Raw genomic sequence first — 19,993 nt, forward strand, 5'->3', positions numbered from 1 at the left:
AAAAAGGTTGATTGAAAAATCATATTTACACCCAATTAACTATTATTTACAGGTTTATTATAAAAATATTTTATAATCAAACTATTCTTATACGAGCGAAAATATAACTTTTTACGTACATTAATATATAAATAAATATATAAAAGTATATTTATATAAAAACTACGTATAATTATATATACCAAATCTCATGGTATTATCCTTTGAATCTAAGCATATTTGATTGTGAGTTGGGTTACTGTTCTTGTCTTTATTCGAAGAGTTGATGCATGAAAAAGTTGAGAATTGATTTGACAACATGAATGTCCTAAACTAATTATACAAGTTGGCAAAGAAGTATTTCTGTCGATTACTTACACGCTGGCATCACGGGTTAGTTCAAATTAATGTAGGATGAGATATTACATCTGTATCAATGTTTAATTATTAAATATTATGATAATTATTAATTAAAGCACATAAATACAATCCAAGTTCTATAATTGATATCATGTTCTACCTAGCTTCATATATCTTTATTATTTTAACTTACTTTTCATCCAATACATATTAAAATTTTCCCAAAAAATACAAATTAAAAGTGTCCACAGATTTTGAGATGAGCACACTGTTTTGCTAAGTTAATTATTGAGTTTGAAAATTGTATTTTTCGTTCCGTAATTTAGATTTTTTATATTTTTAGTTTCTTTATTTACAAGAATTTTGAAAATAGTCCCATTAATTATTAGCAAAAAGTTTAATTTTCAGTATTTCTGTCAACTTCTGTTGGGAAATTGACAGAGAAAAACCATGTGGATGTTATCTTTTAAAAATGAAGGAAAACGAGAATGGCTTGTATGTGGTTTTTTTGCATCAATCTTTTAATTAAAGTTGGTAAGAGAATAGAACTAAAACGTATACCGACATAAGTTATGGAATGAAAAATGCAATTTTTCTTCCTGAGTTTTAGTATCCGCGTTTTTAAAGATCAAGACACTACTTTGCTGTATAATTGGTAAGATATTGAATTGTAAAGACAACAATTACGCTAAAAAATTATACTAATTAATTTGTGAACGAAGTCTTATTTGATTGGTAAAGTTGATGTCTCACAACTAAAAAATTATGATTTTGAGTCAACTTTCGTAGTATAAATTGCTATTTTTTTGTTTCGTTTGAACGTATTTGCTTATTTGAATTTATTGTGATATATATATATATATATACCTACTCTTTGAATTTGAATGTACTGAATGAAGCAATGAATCACATACTATTACGAAGAAAAAGCTACACAGCCTACTTTCAAACTAACGACGTTGTCAGAAGAGAACACATCTCTACATATCTACGATGTTCCAAAATTCTTGAAAAATCACGAATAATCAACATTGACAGAAAAATCGTATTTTCGATCCTATATGTTAGAGTATTTTTCAATTTAGTCTCATTTGTTACGGTTTTCGCACGTTGCATCACATAAGATGATTTTTTTTCAAAGTTAGTTCTCATGTGTATTTTTCGTCCAATATTAGACGACAAATCCATGTGAGAACTAAAATAAAAAAAAAATTCAATTTATATGATGATATATGAGAAAGTTATAGCAAATGTGATTAAATTAAAAAAAAAAAATCCTAACATATAATACAAAAAAACGCCGTTTTCCCTCGACTTGACTAATGGCTTCCAGTGCATGGCATCCCTAAGTTTACACGGCAGCCAGTGGAGAAGTGTCATGATCTGATTTTTGCAACAAGAGGGGCTCTTCCAAGTCGATTTTGCTGTCTGAAACTTGAGCATACAACGTTGTTTGATCGCTTGGCTTCTTCGTCTCTTCCGCCACCTCCTCATAGTCTTTTGCTTTGCCCCATAGCACGATGTATAGTCCAACGATCACAGCCAATCCACCTATCATACTATTATATATTTGGGGGGTGGGGGGAAAATAATTAATTATTAGCTATTTGAAATTAGATCAAACAAATTAATACTGTAGAGAACGTTAGTGTAATATTTTAAACTTATGGGATTCCTTTGTAATATATTCAAATATGAGGGTATGTTTGTTCAATTATTTCAAAAAAAAAAAAAAACTAAAGTTTATATTTTAAAGATTGTGGGATTCTTTAGTAATACATTTAAGTCCGAGTGTGTATTCAAAATTTATGAGATTCTTTTTGGAATATATTCAAATTTGATGACGCGATTGTGCAATTATTTTTAAAATAAATAAATAAAAAAAAGCACGAATCCTCTGCCTCTCTATATATAGATACTCTATTACACAAAAACAAAAAAAAAAAAAAAAACCCTATCATCACAAAAAAAAAAGAAAAACCCTATTATGTGTCTGTACCGTTAATATATATATATATATATATATATATATATATATGGATTGGAAATTGTAATGTAGATGGTAGAAGAGTTGTACATACCTCCCAGTGTAGAGCTCTTCATGCATAAAAATGCAAGCAAACACTGTTACAATTACAGTACATAGAGGATTGAACATAGCAGAGAAGAGCGGCCCTCTCTTTGCAATGCACCACGCTTGTGCAAAGAACGTCACTGCTGATGCTAAACCCTATAATTATTTTTTATTATTATTATTATTATGATTATTATTTTCTTGAAAATATGAAAATAATTACGCACTCACCGTAAAGAAGCAGGAAAATAGCTGAAGGGGGGATTTGAGTGTCCAGACAGTGAGAGTGGGTTCCATGATGATTGTCAGGACCCCTGACTGCACTGCTGCCATCAGACACATCCATGCTGTCAAGGACAGATGATCCGGGTACGTTGCTGTTACGTGTGCCTGTTCCCCAATCATATCAACTATCAATTATTACAGCCTCAGTTTGTGAAACGCGTGTCCTCAAATAACCAAAATGTATGTCCAATTAACCTCCAACTTTACTAATTATTACATGTGTTATGCGTCAATAATTCTTATTTTGTTTAAAAATGAGTTTCATAATCTTAATAGCGACAATTATTTTATAAATTGTATAAAAAATGATGGGCGAAAACAATCAACGAGACACATGCAGTAACGATCTAGTGGCAATAATTATATATGCATGGCGTCATTAAAATTGTCACTATGCATATATAGATGTGTTAATAATTATTTATAGCGTCAATTTCATGAATAATTCTTAGAAATGATAGTTACCCCTATGTGATACGAAGGCCGTATAAAACACCCCTTTATGGAAAGACAAAAAAAAAAAAAAAAACAAAATAATTTTCTGTATGTTTTAAACTGACGTAATTTATCCCTTTAGATTGGAAAGTAAATTGGTAAGTTGTAATTTGTTCATTTACAATATCACACAGAGATAAATTGTATTAATTCATAATAATTATACTTTTATTGATAATTTTAGAAATATCATTTTTAATGTTTTTGTGATTGACATACCTGCAAAATTAGCCAAACAGACCAGCAAGTAGCACTTGCGAAGAGAAAAGAACAGCCTAGCAACCATGTGTCGTGTCCGTCTGCTTGGAAAAGTGAATTCCTGGGCAGAAGCTCCATGTTCAGTAACTTTGGACCTTTCATTAGTGCCATCGCGCCTGCACCGCTCACGCACACCACTGTCCCTGTGATCTTCGCTATACTCCTCAAGCTTCCTACTTGCACTTTTTCTAACCTGATTTACAAATTAAAAATAAATAAATAATCAAAAAGAAAGAATCGAATAATGATTCTAAATTTTTTATTTATTAATTCTGATCGGATTGAATTAATCGTATAATAAGCATCATTATACACCACAAGAAATTTAAAATTTAACCGTGACTATTTTACTGTGATTAAAAATAAATAACTGTATTAAATAGACATTAACCACGGCCATATAATAATTGTTGATTGTGGTTGTTGCAAGAGCGGCTAAAACGTTTATCATGATTAAAAGCCATGACAGATGCTTATATCATGACTCATCATCTGAGTTTTTTGCATCAATTTTTATTTAATCATAATTATTTATCGCGATTTTAGTTTATTAGTCAATAGTAATTTTTTTTCTGATAATTTGATTTAAAAAGATTTATTTGACCTGTAATAAGTCAGTAATAAGTCACTCGAGGGTAAATATAAATTTTTCTCCAATTTTTTGTTAACATCAACAAATTCGGTGATGCTGTATAATAGATGGACTTATTTATTAGATGAAAGCAACTTTCATGGATACTAAATGTAATTTCTCAAATCACATAAAATATAAGTGAAAGTATACTAAAATTTCAAGAGAGGAGAGTGTAATTATTTCTTTTTAATTGTATATATATATATATGTATAATATTAAATGAAGATGGGGACAAAAGTAACCTAAGCATGCGCCTATGTATGACGCAGCAGTGGCAATTGTGGAAATTTCTAGAGTACTAGAATGTGATTGGTGAATGTGTTGGCTTCGGAATTTGATTGGCCAAGAATGTCTGCACGGCTCTCCGGAAAGCTCCTTTCCCCATCACTCAGCATATATATATATATATATAAAGCTTTAGTATAATTATAAATAAATTTTATTATTTAAAAATTTTAAATATTTTTTTAAATAAAAAATAATTATATAAAAATTATTACTAGAGAGTAAATAATCCATAGAGAATATTCACACATAAATTTTAAAAAAATTTAAAAAATATACAAAATTATAATCCATAACTCAAAATGGTATTTTGGATATTTTATACCAATGAAAACCTAATGCAATCTAATACGGAATTGCGTTCTTAAAAGATATTAAAATAAGAAAATATAATATTAAAAATAATAAATAATGTAATAACGAATTGTTGTTTAATTAAGAAGTTGGGAGAATGAAAGGTAGGTAATAAATAAATAATGTAATAATGAATTACCCCAAGGCGTAAGCCATAACGAAGGTGATGGCTGGCACCAAATTGCCTAATGCGCTTGCCGCTGATGATGACGCTAAGTACAAACCCTCGAAGAATATGTTTTGGTTCGCTGTCACTCTTTACAAATCATAAACCAAAACAAAACTGTCACTCAAAATTAAATATAAAAATTCAAAAAAATTTTTTTTTTTTATTCATTAGAATGTGAAATTATTAATAATAAACATGAAAAAAAGATTTTATATACGTTACATATAATATGATTTGAAATAAAAAATTCAATATAAATTCTGAGTATTTAATATTTAATTATCAGGTGATGACATACCCAACAAAAGAGAGCAAAAATATCAACCAGAAGCTCTTCCAGCTCAAAGAACACCCCTTTGTTCCTCTCCTGCGCCCAAGTCAAAAAAAAAAAAAAAAAAAACATTCAAATTCCAAAACTCGAGTGGCGTATAAGTCCCAAAACTTTGATTTTTCAGGACAAAAATCGTACATGATGTTTGTATGTACGAAGTCAGAACGGACAACGTCTTGTGGAACGGGCCAATGATGGAGTTGCGAGATCGATAATTATTTTGTTTAAACACAAAGAGAGAAAAATGTACCTGGAGAAATAAGCAACAGGAGCAATGAGGAGGAAGGCTATGCACTGTCTGTACACAACAAAGACTCTGGAGCTCATGTCTTGCAGAAGAGCTGCCCTCCCTAAGAGGTTGACGCCCGCGTACATGAATTGGCATGCTGTCAGAATTATTACCGGCTTCAATTCTTCCAAGCCCATAACTAATGTAATATTTCTACACAAACACACACAGTTTGTCTCTGTGTACGTACAATTAATTAATGTGGCGAGTGCTATGAGAATGTCTTGGCTCTCTATTTATACTCCTCCCCACCACATCAACCATTCATTATATATTCAGGTACTTACTGTATAGATATTGTTGCCAACAAGGCCTACTTTCGTTGACGACTCTGAAAATCACATGATCAAGAGGTCATGGGTTCGAATCCTATCAATGAGTATGTATTCGTCTAGTTCAATAACAGTTAATAGTCTAGGGTTTTTCGTTAATATATTTGATATTAGTTATCTGTGTATATAGGTTGTTTGACAATTGAGATTCATGATATAATTGGGATATGATTATAAATACTTCTTATTGTTTGAAAATTCATAAATACCTCATCTGAAATTAATGACGGTATTCTAACAAATACCTAATTATGACAATAAATCGTAGATGATATTTACTACACGATCTTATATTAATAAATATTTATAATTATGATAAACTTTAAGACAGCTCAAAACGGTATGTATAGATATTATTGACAGCTTCTCATGAGGAAAGAAAGAATCGTGGTACTCTCCATTCCGACAAATATGCCGTCTGTTTAATAATGAAAGTTGTTCTGTTCTTCTTTTCTATTTTAATAAATTTTTTATTTTAAATTATGACATGTTTCTTGCAATAATTTCTTTTTTTTTAAGGGCAGTAGTGGAAGTTTAACGTAAATTTTGTTCTTTCGATTCTCATCCAGAATTCTCCATTTTCGTTTTCAGACAAGTGGATTACATTAATCGTGGAGATGTTAATACCTTTAAAAACTAGACATTTCAGCTTTTTAGCTTTAAAAAAGTTACTTTTGAGGCTTACCAGATTTTTGCTGGATTGATGCTGTTAATTATCGTGTTTTGAATTTTACGAATGTGGGTATATATTTAATTTAATAGTATTGATTTTAATTGTTGATTTATTAAGTTAATTTTAAATTTTGAATGTATTAAATAATGTAATAAATTTTATACTATAAAAAAAAATAAAAAAAAAGTACTTTTGGGCCATGTTCTAAAATCACATTAATGATTATTTAAATGTTGCTGTCGCTTTTTTATAAATAATTTAACATAATTTTTAATTATTTTCCCTTATAGAAATTATTTTTAATATACATTATTAAAATAGTTTTGTATCAAATAATTATGCCATTCTTAAAGGTCATTTTAATACTATATAAAAATTCCCAATTTTTTTTTTTTTTACATGCATCATATATCAATATTAGTATATTATCATTAAGGGATAATTACATCGTCTTCTCCTAAAATTTAATATAATTACACATAAATTTTCTATATTTTTATAAAATTATATCTAGTTATCTTGAAGTTTGCATCCGTCTAATAAATATGTTTGCTTGTTAGTCAAAATACATCGAACTTGTTGATATTAACAGAAAAAAAAAATTGAATGGAAATCCATATTTACCCCCAATTGACTTATTACTGACTTATTGCAGGGCAAATAAATATTTCTAACTTAACTATTATTAACGTGTGAAGATCTATAAGAATAGTTTGGCTGGGAAAAAAATTCTTTGACGTGAAATAAGTCAATAATAAGTCAACGGAAATAAATATAAATTTTCATTCAGGTTTTTTTTAATTAATATCAATAAATTTAATGTATTTTAATTAATGAATAGACCTATTAGTAGATGAAAGCAAATTTCAAAGATACTAAATATAATTTTTGAGGCGGTGTAATTATTCCCATCATTAATTATCAACCTTAATTAATATAAGATAAGGAAAGTATTAGCGGTGAGGTTTGATTACATGAATTGGTGTCATATTTTGGACACTAAAGGAGTCAAAAGAAGACAAGAATTAATGTAATGATAGAGGTGGCTTATGCATGGGAGCTGACTGGATCTCATGTGGAGGGATATATTAATATTAATACCCCCCATCACGATTCTTTTAAGAGGCGGCGAATCGTGAGCATATGGAGCGACTATTGAATATAATAGTCACCATTATTGTAAAAGATATTAGACAGAGGATTATTAGCGTTAATTTATCTCGTTCTGTTAGTTCATGTGCGTTATATATATTATGGCGTATCCCTTCGTCTGTCGAGAAAGAAACTCCAATTGAGCACTGTTGTACTGTACGATCTTGTTTTATTAATGAAACTTACATTTATCCGAAATGGTTAGATCCATACAATCTTGGGCCGTCATCCATGGCAGCAGCACCACGCTGTTTTAATAAATAGGGCTAATCAGGTTATGTGATTTGAATTACGATCATTTTTATATTTTGATATTTAATTTTTTATATATTAATTTATTATTTTAATTTTATAAAATTTTATATTTTGTTATTTATAGTCGATTTTTCAATTAATTTTTTTGTGAAGAAAATATCATATGTGACATTTAAGGATTATGTGATTATATTGTTCACATACGCACAACATGTGTTATTTTTTTAACAGAAAAATCAATAAAAATTCGATCATATATGACAAAATGTAATTAATTTACTCTAATATAGTATATTTACATAAATTATTTTTATTTCTTTTTATTCAGAACTCACATTAGACAGCAAAAAAATAAGAGTATAGACGTTGTGTAATAATTTGTACTGATCTTTCGGGAAGGTTTATACGTAAATATTTTAAAAACAGCAATAATTTACGTGAATGATGTCGATGTTTTTTATGAGTATATGTATAAATAGAGCATACGTTGATGCGTGTTAATGTAATAAACAACTAATTAATGTTGCAATAGCCCAGCCTGATCTGGAAAGAACCAGACGTGTAACCAACTCAATTTTATACCACCTCCTGACCATAAATAATTAATAATCTTGGAATCATGAAATTTTATTAATTTAGAAAAATATTAATATATTGATAAATTAATATTTTATTAATTAAAAGAGAGACTTTTTGAATTCAGCAAATTTAGTACATATGTATTGAAAATAAATGAATTCATATATGTTTCGTTGATTATATTCATGCATCAATCAATTATTTATAATTAATTAAATATATTCATGTATAATATTAATTCATTGTGTACAATTAACTATTATATTCATGGATGCATGTATCGATTCATTGGAATTACTTTAATATACATATTTACATTAATTTGTTGCACTTAAATAACTATTATAGCCAATTAAATATGAAAATATGAATGAAACATATACTACATAAATCTCAATATGAAAATAAAATAATTCATAACACTCAACCATGTCTTCTCATCTAAAAGACATCGCAAAATCATCCATGAATGATGAAATGCGTAAAACATTACAGACTTCATATTTTAGTAAATTACCACAATAATTATAATTATAATATTTACGAATTATTAATGTAGAGTTTTAATGGAACCTAATATTTATAAAGAAATTTTTCAAAAAATTATTATCTTATTATCTTATCGAATTTGACGATTTTTTACAAAGGCTCAAGTCGTGTCTGAAAAATTTTATTATTTTAGAGAGTTTATTAATTTACAAAGTATTAATTTATAGAGGTTTTTACTGTATGAATATTCCAATGGCTTTTGGTAGGAAGATCAGCGATAAAAAAAATTAAGTAGATAATAATATTGTCAATAATTATATATATATATATATAAAAGGTAAGCAACCCCCTGATGATATCGCAAATGAGCAAATTACCCCCTTATAAAAAAACAAATAGCGATTTATCTCCCTGTATTTTTTTAAAATGAAGCAATTTATATCTCTATATAAGGAGGTAAATTGCTTCATTCTAAAACATATAGGGTATAAATTGCTATATTTTTTTTATAGGGCGTAATATGCTCATTTTCAATATCACAAGGGGGTAAATTGCTATTTACTCTCTCTATATATATTTATATATATAGTAGCACCATTTACATACTTGATGCTAGTACAAGATTAGTAACAAAAAAATCGAGTGATAATTTTAATATTGTCAATAATTATATGTATTAATCAGAAACATCTGCATACTCGATGCTAGGAGAAGATTAGAGATTAAAAATAAAATGAAATGATAATTTTTAATATTGTCTGTAATTTTTAATATTAGATAATACTGGCACATAATATATTATTGATTATCTACACTAATAACTTTGTTCAAAATACTTATTTTTAATAATTATATTGGACAAAAATAAAATTATTATAATTTTAATATAAGCTTTTTCATAATTTTAAAATTATCACTTTTACATTTAATTTGTCACTCGCATTATATATTGTTTGTTGTAGTGAAAATAAAAAAAGAAAAAAAATTGGTTAGATTAGTAATTTTAATGTTGTTTTTAATAATCTCACAATTATTATTTTTTTCCTCTTAACTATCTGCTACTCCACATTTATCTCTCACCTTATTTCTCCATATTTACTAGATTTTATAATTATAATTTGTTCTTTTACGAATTTCTTTTTTCTTTTATCATCTCACGCCAAGATTCTTTTATATGCTCGCGGGAACAGCGTGCGATGATAACTAGAACTATTATAAAAGAAAATTTTTTATCGTAACAACTTTTAAGTATGCAAAGAAGGAAAAAAAATAAATTTCGTCAAAATAGTAATTTTAATATTTTTAATAATTTCAGAATTATAATTTTTTATTCTCAATTCACTACTCCACGATTCTCTCAGTCTTCACGTTTCTTTCTTCTCATGGACTTCATTCTTTCTCATATCCCTTCATAACACGATGTTTTGTTCTTCACATATTTTATTTTTCTCTTCATTTTACACCAGGATTTTCTTTTATATGCTCGCAAGAATCGCGTGCGACGAGGATCAATTTTAATTGAATGATATCCTTTTAATCACACCTAATTTTAAGTGAGACATAATAAATGAGATTAATATAATTTACCCCATGTAATATTATTTATTAATGTATTTCCTAAAATACGTCTCAAACTTCCTCAAGCCACTATCTCATAATTGATAACTAACTTATCAATAAAAACATTAATTATTTATAAAGTTTAAGGAAAAATACAATTTACCCCACTGTGAAAAATAAAATAACAAATTACCCCCTGTATTTGAAAAAAGAAAAAAAAAAAAAAAGCAAAGAGGGGTAACACAGGGGGTAAATTGCATTTAACCTTAAATTTTAATATTTTTGCACACAGCGTCGAGTGTGTTGTGTACCACTAGTGTCTAATTACACAAACACCCCAAATCCTTTTAAATAATTATAAGTATACCTTTTCAGATTGTAAATATAATTTACACTGTCACATCCTTAAAAATAAAAATTTACATAAATATCCCATATAAAAAATTGCATAAATACCCCCTCAAAGAATGTATTTATAATTCTATAAAAGGTGACAATATTTATGTAGTTAAATTTAATTTTAGAGGATCTGGATGTAATTTATCTATAAAAGACATATATAATGACTTGACTGTCACCTGGATGAGGGGATCGGATAGGCTCGGAAAACTACATGAAATTTGTAGCTGGCGTGGTTGGCTGTGGTCGTGTGCTGAGTTGGATATTCTATTCACCAGATCCATCCCTATGAAGTTAATTTGGCATATTCTTTGAATTGCATTTCTTAATATAACATTACAAATATATATTAGTGATAAAATTAAATAATTATCATTAATTATGAGGAGCAGAACATTTTAAGTTGTCACTATAATAATTTTTGTAGTTTTAATAGCCACAATGATTACATAAAAATTGTCATCGATAAAACATTTTACGATAATGTGTGTAAAATTATTGTTATAAGACAATTATTTTTTATTTTCATATTTTTTGCTAGTTCATAATTCAATATACTATACATATACGGAACACCGACATGGTTTAAATTTCATTACGCAATATTTTTTGGTCTGCGTCTATTAGAAATTTGGTACGCTCAAAGGCAAGATGGAGGTGAGGAAGAGAGGCCCATCTTGGAGAGAAGATGAGCAAAAATAGTGGAAGGGAGAGACTTGGTAAAGAGGTCGGCCAACTGATCAGAGCTGTGAATGTTAGAGGGAGAGATGAAGTCAAGTTTAAACTGATCATTGACAAGATGACAATCAATGTCCAAGTGCTTGGTGCACTATGAAAGACCGTATTGGTAAAAGGCTATAACCAGGTTGAGGGAGTTGACTATTTTGATTCCTTTTCCTTTGTGGCTAAGTCTGTTACTGCCCGCATTTTTCTATCCTTGGCAACTTCGAAGTCATGGCCTTTGTTGTAGCTTGATGTGAATAACGTGTCCTTACATTGCTATTTATACATTTTTTTTTCAAAAGCCGCCTGTGCCTAAGCGGGGGGTTTGGCGGATCCGTACCTGTTTATTACCTCAGAAAAAATTATAGAGTGTACAATTCAAAAACAGTAAACAAGGAGTACTTACTCCCTTTACAGTCAAAGAAATTGTAATCTATGTGCAACATGATTAATACTAAAAAGCAAAGTCTATCTGAGTCTAGAAAACAAATAGAATTTGATCTGTAGACATGCTCATCCCTTTTATACGGTGGTCGGACTTGCTGCGTAATGCTCCCGCCAATCTCTCCCCCAATGCCCGACCAGAAATCAATCTCGAAGCATCACTCAAGCTCACCGGCGAAGGTAAGGAGTGCCCAATTCATCAAGTCGGATAATGTCTCAGAGTACTCCATAATGTCCTCTTGATACATAACCTGAGTCAATTGTCGAGACGCGACGTCCTTCGCAAGATGATCAGCCGCTCTATTAGCCTCTCGAAAAACATGTCATACGTCCGATCCTAACCCTGTTTGAGTTGCATAATGCGCATGATCAAACACTGCACCTCCAACATCCCAGATACTCGTGACTGTAAGAGATGGAGAACTATGGTAACATCCACCTCAACCACTATGCGTGCTAAACTGTGAGCTCGAGCTAGCTCTAAACCACGCCAGACATCAGTAAGTTCTTGGACCACACTAGTGGCCGTGCCCAAAGCAAACTGGCATGCTATATCACCTGTCCAATTGCATCTCGAATAATGCCTGTCGCTGCTGCTGGCCCGGGGTTCCCGAGCGAGGACCCATCCGAATTCAGCTTGAACCACGCTGGAGTGGGGGTAGTCCAACGCACCATTCTGGGTGCCCGAGCCTCCATCGGCCTGAAGCAGAAACCTCCAGCCAACACCCAGTGCAAGTCCCCCTTCCACTGTATGCTCGTCATGACTGTGTAGCATACAGTGTGCGGAGCTGGCGCTGAACCTCCAATATGATGCCCGTGGCCGTAAAATGTACCCCATGATATTTTGCAGCATTTCGCTGCGTCCAAGTAGACCATAGAATTAGAAATGGTATCGAAGTGCAAATATGAAAAATCTGAGTGAAACGGAGTGGAGTATCACTAGAAGTGCACCATACGAAGTAGGTCCCCCGTTTCACAAAGCTGAAGGCCAAAGACGTTAGCTAAGCGCAGCCACACATCTCGAACTACTGCCCCTTCAACAAACAGATGAGAGATTCTCTCCTCTGCCTCACAACATTGGCATTTTGATGGGAAACTAAAGCCCTTTTCCTTCATGCGTTCATCTACTAGGATCCAGTCCTGGAAAAGCCACCACAAGAAGACGAACACCGTCGGCCGCAAGGAACGGTGCCATATATCTGTAAAAAGTTGTCGTTGAGTAGACACCACTGGAATAGCCTCCTAGGCTGATGTCGTGGAAAACGTCCCATTACTCACCGCGGTCCACACAATTTTGTCCCTCTGTCCCGCTGCAATAGGAATTTAGCAGATAACATGCGCAATCTGTGGCGAGACTATCCTGAAGATTCAGGGGACATTCCATTCTCCCTTATGCCAATAATAGAATACTGGTTCCATGTGTTGGAGGCCCCACGAACTAGCTGGGCTAGAGGCTCCTCACCAAATCAATTATCATGCCAGAAAGACACTGCGCCTGGCCCAAAGTCCAGAATATTAGAGGTTCCGCCTCATCCCTGATGCGACACAAGCGATGCCAAACAGAGGATAGTTGCAATTATACGGCACATGAGTAGGATGAAGGGTCCTATAATATCGATCATGCAAGAACTCCAACCACAGGGATGATTTTAGCCTAAATCACCACCAGAGCTTCATGGAAAAAGCCCGAACATACTTCGCGAAACTCCGAATACCGAAACCACCTTCTGCTACTGGGCTACACATTTTATCCCATGAAGACCAATGAATATGTCGACGGCCATTGTACGAGCCCCAAAAGAAACCATTGGATATGAGCTTAGTGGTTATCAAGACAGACTTAGGTGGGTGAATTACTTGAAGCAGATGTAAAGGCGTAGCTTGCAACATACTCCGAATCAAGGCCAGCCTCCCTCCGTGGGATAAATTCATCATCGCCCACCCCTGTAGCATGTCATGTAATCTGGAGATGAGCGAATCAAACAAACATGCCTTCCAATTGCCCTTGTACAGAGGGACTCCCAAGTATGTGACTGAAAATATTTCAACTGGTAACCTATAACGTGTTTTACCTCTTGCAACTGTGACGACGGTACCTGCCTGCTCAGAATAAAATAACTCTTTTTGCTATTTATCCGTTGTCCCGACACTCACTCATATGCGTGGAGAAAATCACGAAGTAATTCCATGTGCTGCCTGCAGATGTTAGTAAAGATTATTATATCATTGACATATGCTAGGTGGGATACCCGAACCCGACCCGGTGATTGGTAATACATCGTCAGGCGCACCGCAAAAAGCCGATCCAGTCCCTGAGATAAGTAATCAGCAACAAGCACAAATAACGCTAGGCATAGCGGATCCCCCTACCGCAAGCCGCGTGTCGAATGAAAGAATCCAGCATGCTCTCCATTAACTAGGACCGAGAACTAATAGTTTGAGACAACATTAACCACCAAGTCAATCTAGCGCTGCGGGAAGCCCTTTAGTCGCTAGATTTGAAAGAGGAACTCCCAGTTGACCCGATAATAAGCCTTGGCCATATCAAGCTTAAAGATTACATTCGCCTCCGCCTGTCGAGACTCCAATGAGTGAACTAATTCTTGCGCCAAAAGAACATTATCACTTAACAATCGTCTCGGGACAAACCCACTCTGGGATGGGGATAACACCTTCGCTAGGACATGCCCAAGTCTGATGGACATCAACTTCGTGCAGATCTTATTCGTAACATTACACAAACTTATCGGCCGGTACTCACTCCAAGAAGCTGGGCTAACGGTCTTTGGTATAAGAGAGATAGTAGTAGCTATGAAACTCTTCGGCATCGCTATGCCATGGAAAAACTTAGATACTGCACAAAAAACATCCTCTAAGACAAGATCCCAACAAGTATGATAGAAAATCGCCCCAAATCCATCTGGTCCTGCAACACTCTCCGGCTCAATACAAAAAACTACCTCCCGAACCTCTGCCATCGTTGGCATGGCACACAAGAAACACCTGTCCTCATTTGTCAGTCCATCCTCTAGGCAATCTCGATCCATTCTCATCCGTAAACGCCGGCTTTTCGGATAGGAGCTGCTCAAAGAAAGTAGTCGACGATCTCTTAATTGTTATTGGATCAGTTAAAGCCTCAACCTCATATTGTATTTCAAAGATCGTACCACGAAACCTTTCTCTTCTTAACTAAAGAGTGGAAATATCTCGTGTTTCGCTCCCATTCTTTAGCTCATTTGATTCTGACCTTTAGTTTTCAAAAAGCCTCCTCTTGGGTCAAAACCCGAACCAACACTGCTGAGCACCGATTCCGCTCCACAAGCGTGCAATCACAAGGATCAAGATCATATGCCTCATCAGCCTCCTTGAGATCTCGCTCCGCCGCTGCAACCCTATCAAACATATTCCCAAAGACTGTTTTGTTCCATTCCTTCAGACAGTGCTTCAAACGAGTCAATTTTTGCTGAAGGCAAGCCATACCACTCCCGATCATCGGGTATTGCCAATTCCGACGAACAACCTCCAGAAATCCCAGGTGCGTGATCCACATGTGCTGAAACCGAAAAGATGACACCTTTTGCGTCACAATAGTCTCTGCAACAATCAATAATCCACGATGATCCAATTTGGAGAGCTCTAGATGAGTAACTTGTGTTTTCGGGAATACGTCCATCCAGCTATCAGTCACCAGGACCCGATCTAGACGTTGTCGCAACCGACAACTATACCAGGTGTAAGGGCTCCCAATATAACCAGCATCTGTAAGGGCATAGTTCGCAATAGTGTGATAAAAATTCGACATTGCGATACCATTCGGGGCAGCACCCCCCGACCGTTCCTCTGGGCAGAGGACATATTGAAATCCCCTCCCACAATCCAAGGTGAAGAGCCAACCGAAATCAATCGAAGGCCATCCGAAAGATCTTGTCGCTCCACCACATTGCATTTAGCATATACTGTTGTAACAAACAGCGGTTTCAGCCACTTATTTGATTCCAAACGGAGGTGCAAAAACTGCTCATGATCTAATAAAACTCGACACTGCACCTTTGGACCCCAGAAAAACCATATCTAATTCACCTGAAGATCCTCCTGATCAGGGATAGGCGGTGGAGGATCACCCTATTTGCAGGCCTCATCGGGGCCTTTGATCTGTCCTAAGTGCTTCCAAGCCCCACAATACTTAGGGAGACGCTCGTAGATCACAGGCTGGATGATCACTTCTGTCCCAATCCCGAGCCCGATTTTTGTCTGTAGCGGCTCAAGGAAATTAATCTCAACACAAATCCGCGCCACACTAGGCTGCACCAAAGTCGCAGTAGATACATTCGTCCTGAGAGGCGTCCCCAATAGACGGGCAATGCTAAACAACGCCTCCCGATTAAAAATCCTAGATCGGTAGCTTCGGCAAATGAACTCATACCGGAACAATAGGCGACTCTTCCCTTGGATTAAACGTTGGTATCGATTTGAAGACACTCTTGGGAAATCCTTCCACAAACCAAATAAACTTGATCCAAAGTGTTGTGTAATCCTCCTCTAGTGTAAATTTAATGAAGTCATGTCGAACATTAATAGCCCCGACAGAGAAATCCCCACAAAATCCCTGGGCCAGCATCCAACGTCGAAGATTTTGCATTGATGGATAGCCAGGCGAAAATTTCCCTATCTCGGCATAACGAAATGGTTGGGATAATCGAGAAATTTCGTCAGAAAAAAACCTCAGCACCTTCATTCCCTGATCCCGAGAAAGAACACCCATCGGGCGAAATGAAGATGTCTCAAAAGATACCGATGGCGGCGGAGGACGCACAACTGCACCGGCAACACCATCATGATAAGATCGCACCGGGGGCGACGAGCCCGTTGTCGTAGCAGACATACTACCAAACTCAGTCAGCTACTCAATCAACCCCTAGTCAACTGCCCAGCCAGACCTCCGAAAGCTCCGGCGAAAGCCCAAACCTCATCAAAACTCCAGCGAACTAACGGCAAAAACTCTGGCGACCAACAACAAATTCAGATGGGCAAAATTCAGCAATCAACAGCAGCAAGAAATCCGTGAACAGCGCAACAGAAAATTTGCAGAAATCCGATGAATAAACAACAAAAATCACCAAGAACGTGAACAACGCAGCAGAAAATTCACAAGAATCCGACGAAATTCAGACAAGCAAATGCAAAAATCAACAATAGCGAAAAAATAGCAACAATTCGTAGTAAGAAATTACAGCAGCAGTAGTGAAAAACGATGATGACAGCAGCAGAAAATTGCATAAATCCAACAAATGAACAACAAGAAATTACAGTAACGATTCACAGCAATCAACAGCAGCAAAAATCAGCAACAATTAACAGCAAGAAATTACAGTAGCAACAGTTAAAACCGACGAAAAATTCGATGATGACAGCAGCAGAAAAATTCGATGAAAAAATGTTGAAACTCCAATGAAATTCACAGAAAAACGACGAAATAATCAACGGAAATCAACAACAAAATTCAGAGGAGATCCAACAACAAAATTCAACAGGAATAGCAGCGAAATTCATAAATATAATCAACAAAAATAACAAGATTCAGCAAGAACGAAAAACATGCAGAAACAACAAAAATCCAACTAAATTCGCAGAGAATCCGACAAATGGGCACTCAGATCAGCCTCCAAACCAAACTCAACAAATTTCTCACGAAATTTAGAAAAAAAAAATCGCAGAAAGAAACATTTCCAAAGCTTCGCAGAAATCACAGAAAACGCGCGACACTTAACGCTTGAGCCCAGTCTCAATTCTCAATGAAAATCAAATTGAAGGATGGGAAATGTTCCCCATGTGATGGGGAATCGATTGATATAAATGGCAGCCAGAAATTCGTCAGAACGGCGGCGAAATCGCCTAGAGAAGCTCCCAGCGAAAAACAGTACGGAAAACAGCAAACTCCCTTCAACAGTAGATCTTCGGCGAGTCACTTCTCCGAAAATCACACGCGAGGCATAGAGGCGACGGTCTTCTGATGGCGAGCAAAGTGGCGAGGAGAGAAAGATTTCGGCGGCCGGCAGGCGGCAGCGCGACAACGGCAGTAAAGGCACAATTAATGTAATTTCCATGTTTAGAAGTCCATCGCTAAGGGGTTTAGATTGTACTCATTCCAATATCTATATGGATCCTCCAGAAGGGCTTCTTGGAGTTTAGCCTGGGCAGGTGTGCAAGCTGCAGAAATCCTTATATGGCCTTAACAAGCCTCTAGGTAGTGGAATTTGGAGCTCACTAATAAGCTCCTCGTTTTTTGTTTCAAGCAATCTAGCCATGAACATTGCCTCTTCGTCAAACACACTAATGTTGAGTTTACTGCAGTTCTAGTCTATATGTGGACGACATATTGCTCTTCACTCTGCAAGGGACTATGATAACTCTGCAATTATAATGATTTTATAGCAATTTAATCTTCCTTTTTAAGCCAAAATATTCCTAATTATGTGATTTTATTGCATATTCAGCAAAAAGGAAGATTACAAGGACGTTTCTGCAAAATTGACAAAGTGCGCCCACGCTTGATGGAGTAGTCAACTCGGGATAAGGATAAGCACGAACGATTTCCCCAAGAGATAAAGGAATCAAGTGTTTAGATTTAGAAAGGATTCTTTTAAGCTTATCTTTTGTAATCTATTTACCTTTTTAGAATTTATCACATATCTATCCCCCCATTACGTCTAGATTCGTAGGGAACTTTTATTATAAATAGGGGGGATCTCTTCATTAGAAGAATTCAGTTTTTATCTTAGAACTCTATAGAATTCTCTGTTCATCTCTTTTATTTTATTTTACTACCGGAATTAATGGAATTCCACTTTATAGTGTGTTCTTCCATTAATATGTCCGGCTAAATTCCCTATTTCCTGGTTAAGGTATGGTGATTGCTTGATTCCCATCATGTTGTGAGATCTAATCTGCGTTCTACACTTGTCAAACAAATATTCATGTTATTCTCTGTGCTTTAATTACAAACATCTGATTTATGAATGATTCGGCCGGTTGTTCATTATCAAGAAGGTTTGCTTAGCTAATTGAACTTTATAAATCCGTGTAATTGTTTATTTAGTTCAATACTTAGTGGCAACGTAGCATGATTAGTTATGTCACAGTATTTAATTATGTTATGGGGAATGCATGATCTAGTTTAAACGAATTGTCCTCGTAGGAGTTTGTTGATTAGAATCAGGCCTTTCTAATTCTTAATGCTGTTAATAGATTAAATCTTGTGGACGTTCCCAGGATTGTCTGTTAATTAGAGATCTAGCCAACGGTCGTACCTTGGCTAACGAAAAGGTAAGGAAAGGTGAGGTTGTTAGGTCGTACCAACGACCATAACTGGTTTATTTGTCCATACATGTGTTATTCTTGCATCAATGATCAACTCACGAGAATCAAGCATAATCCTAGCCTTAACCGGGAAATCTCTCTCTCATATCTCTATCAGGTATTTTTAGTTATTTAGTTTTTGATCACATCTTTTTATCAACATCCTTCCCCCATTATTTTCCATTTTTCTAAAAGAAATTAACTTAAAACCAATCCCTGTGGATCGACCCTACTCCCACTTTCACAAGTGTAGTAGGAATTATTTTTGGTGACTTCGACACTCATCAGACTACTTGGATCGTTTGTTCACCATAAAAGATCTTGGCCCTGCTAAATATTTTTTTGGGCTGGACTTGCTTGTTCCTCGCATGGTCTTCAGGAAACCCAGCATAAGTACCTACAGGACATCTTATCTGATTCCTCAATGCTTGATACCAAGCCCGCCCTTATTCCTCTTCGTTCTAGCCTCAAATTGGTTCTTGTTGAGGGGTCACTACTTCCTGATCGCAATAGATAC

The 19,993-nt window shown here is 34.5% G+C and overlaps 1 protein-coding gene across 2 annotated transcripts; it reads right to left on the reverse strand.

Annotated features, from left to right (window-relative positions):
- Nucleotides 1-1,233: 1,233 nt before the first annotated feature.
- On the reverse strand, nucleotides 1,234-5,750 carry LOC105162877 (WAT1-related protein At4g30420). Of its 2 annotated transcripts, XM_011081037.3 has the most exons (7): nucleotides 5,476-5,748; nucleotides 5,193-5,261; nucleotides 4,865-4,981; nucleotides 3,413-3,644; nucleotides 2,645-2,803; nucleotides 2,421-2,569; nucleotides 1,234-1,898 (listed from the first exon to the last, which is right to left on the reverse strand). In XM_011081037.3, exons 1-7 carry the CDS (start codon nucleotides 5,649-5,651, stop codon nucleotides 1,691-1,693), a joined length of 1,110 nt encoding a protein of 369 aa, XP_011079339.1. In that variant the 5' UTR covers nucleotides 5,652-5,748; the 3' UTR covers nucleotides 1,234-1,690. The 2 variants fall into 2 exon arrangements, with proteins under 2 accessions (XP_011079339.1, XP_088736411.1); XM_088880285.1 differs by lacking the exon at nucleotides 4,865-4,981 and having other exon boundaries at nucleotides 5,476-5,750.
- Between the last annotated feature and the right edge of the window lie 14,243 nt (nucleotides 5,751-19,993).

Source organism: Sesamum indicum, linkage group LG5 (genome assembly GCF_026168435.1).
Source record: "Sesamum indicum cultivar Baizhima isolate 11 linkage group LG5, ASM2616843v1, whole genome shotgun sequence".
NCBI lineage: Eukaryota > Viridiplantae > Streptophyta > Magnoliopsida > Lamiales > Pedaliaceae > Sesamum > Sesamum indicum.

What these genes read in the sequence shown, in the direction of transcription:
- LOC105162877 (XM_011081037.3), bottom strand. Translation starts at nt 5,651, where the DNA reads ATGGGCTTGGAAGAATTGAAGCCGGTAATAATTCTGACAGCATGCCAA. An exon ending in TATTTTCCTGCTTCTTTACG is followed by an intron (nt 2,570 to 2,644) that starts GTGAGTGCGTAA and finishes AAATAATTATAG; the next exon opens with GGTTTAGCATCAGCAGTGAC. An exon ending in GAAGAGCTCTACACTGGGAG is followed by an intron (nt 1,899 to 2,420) that starts GTATGTACAACT and finishes AATATATAATAG; the next exon opens with TATGATAGGTGGATTGGCTG.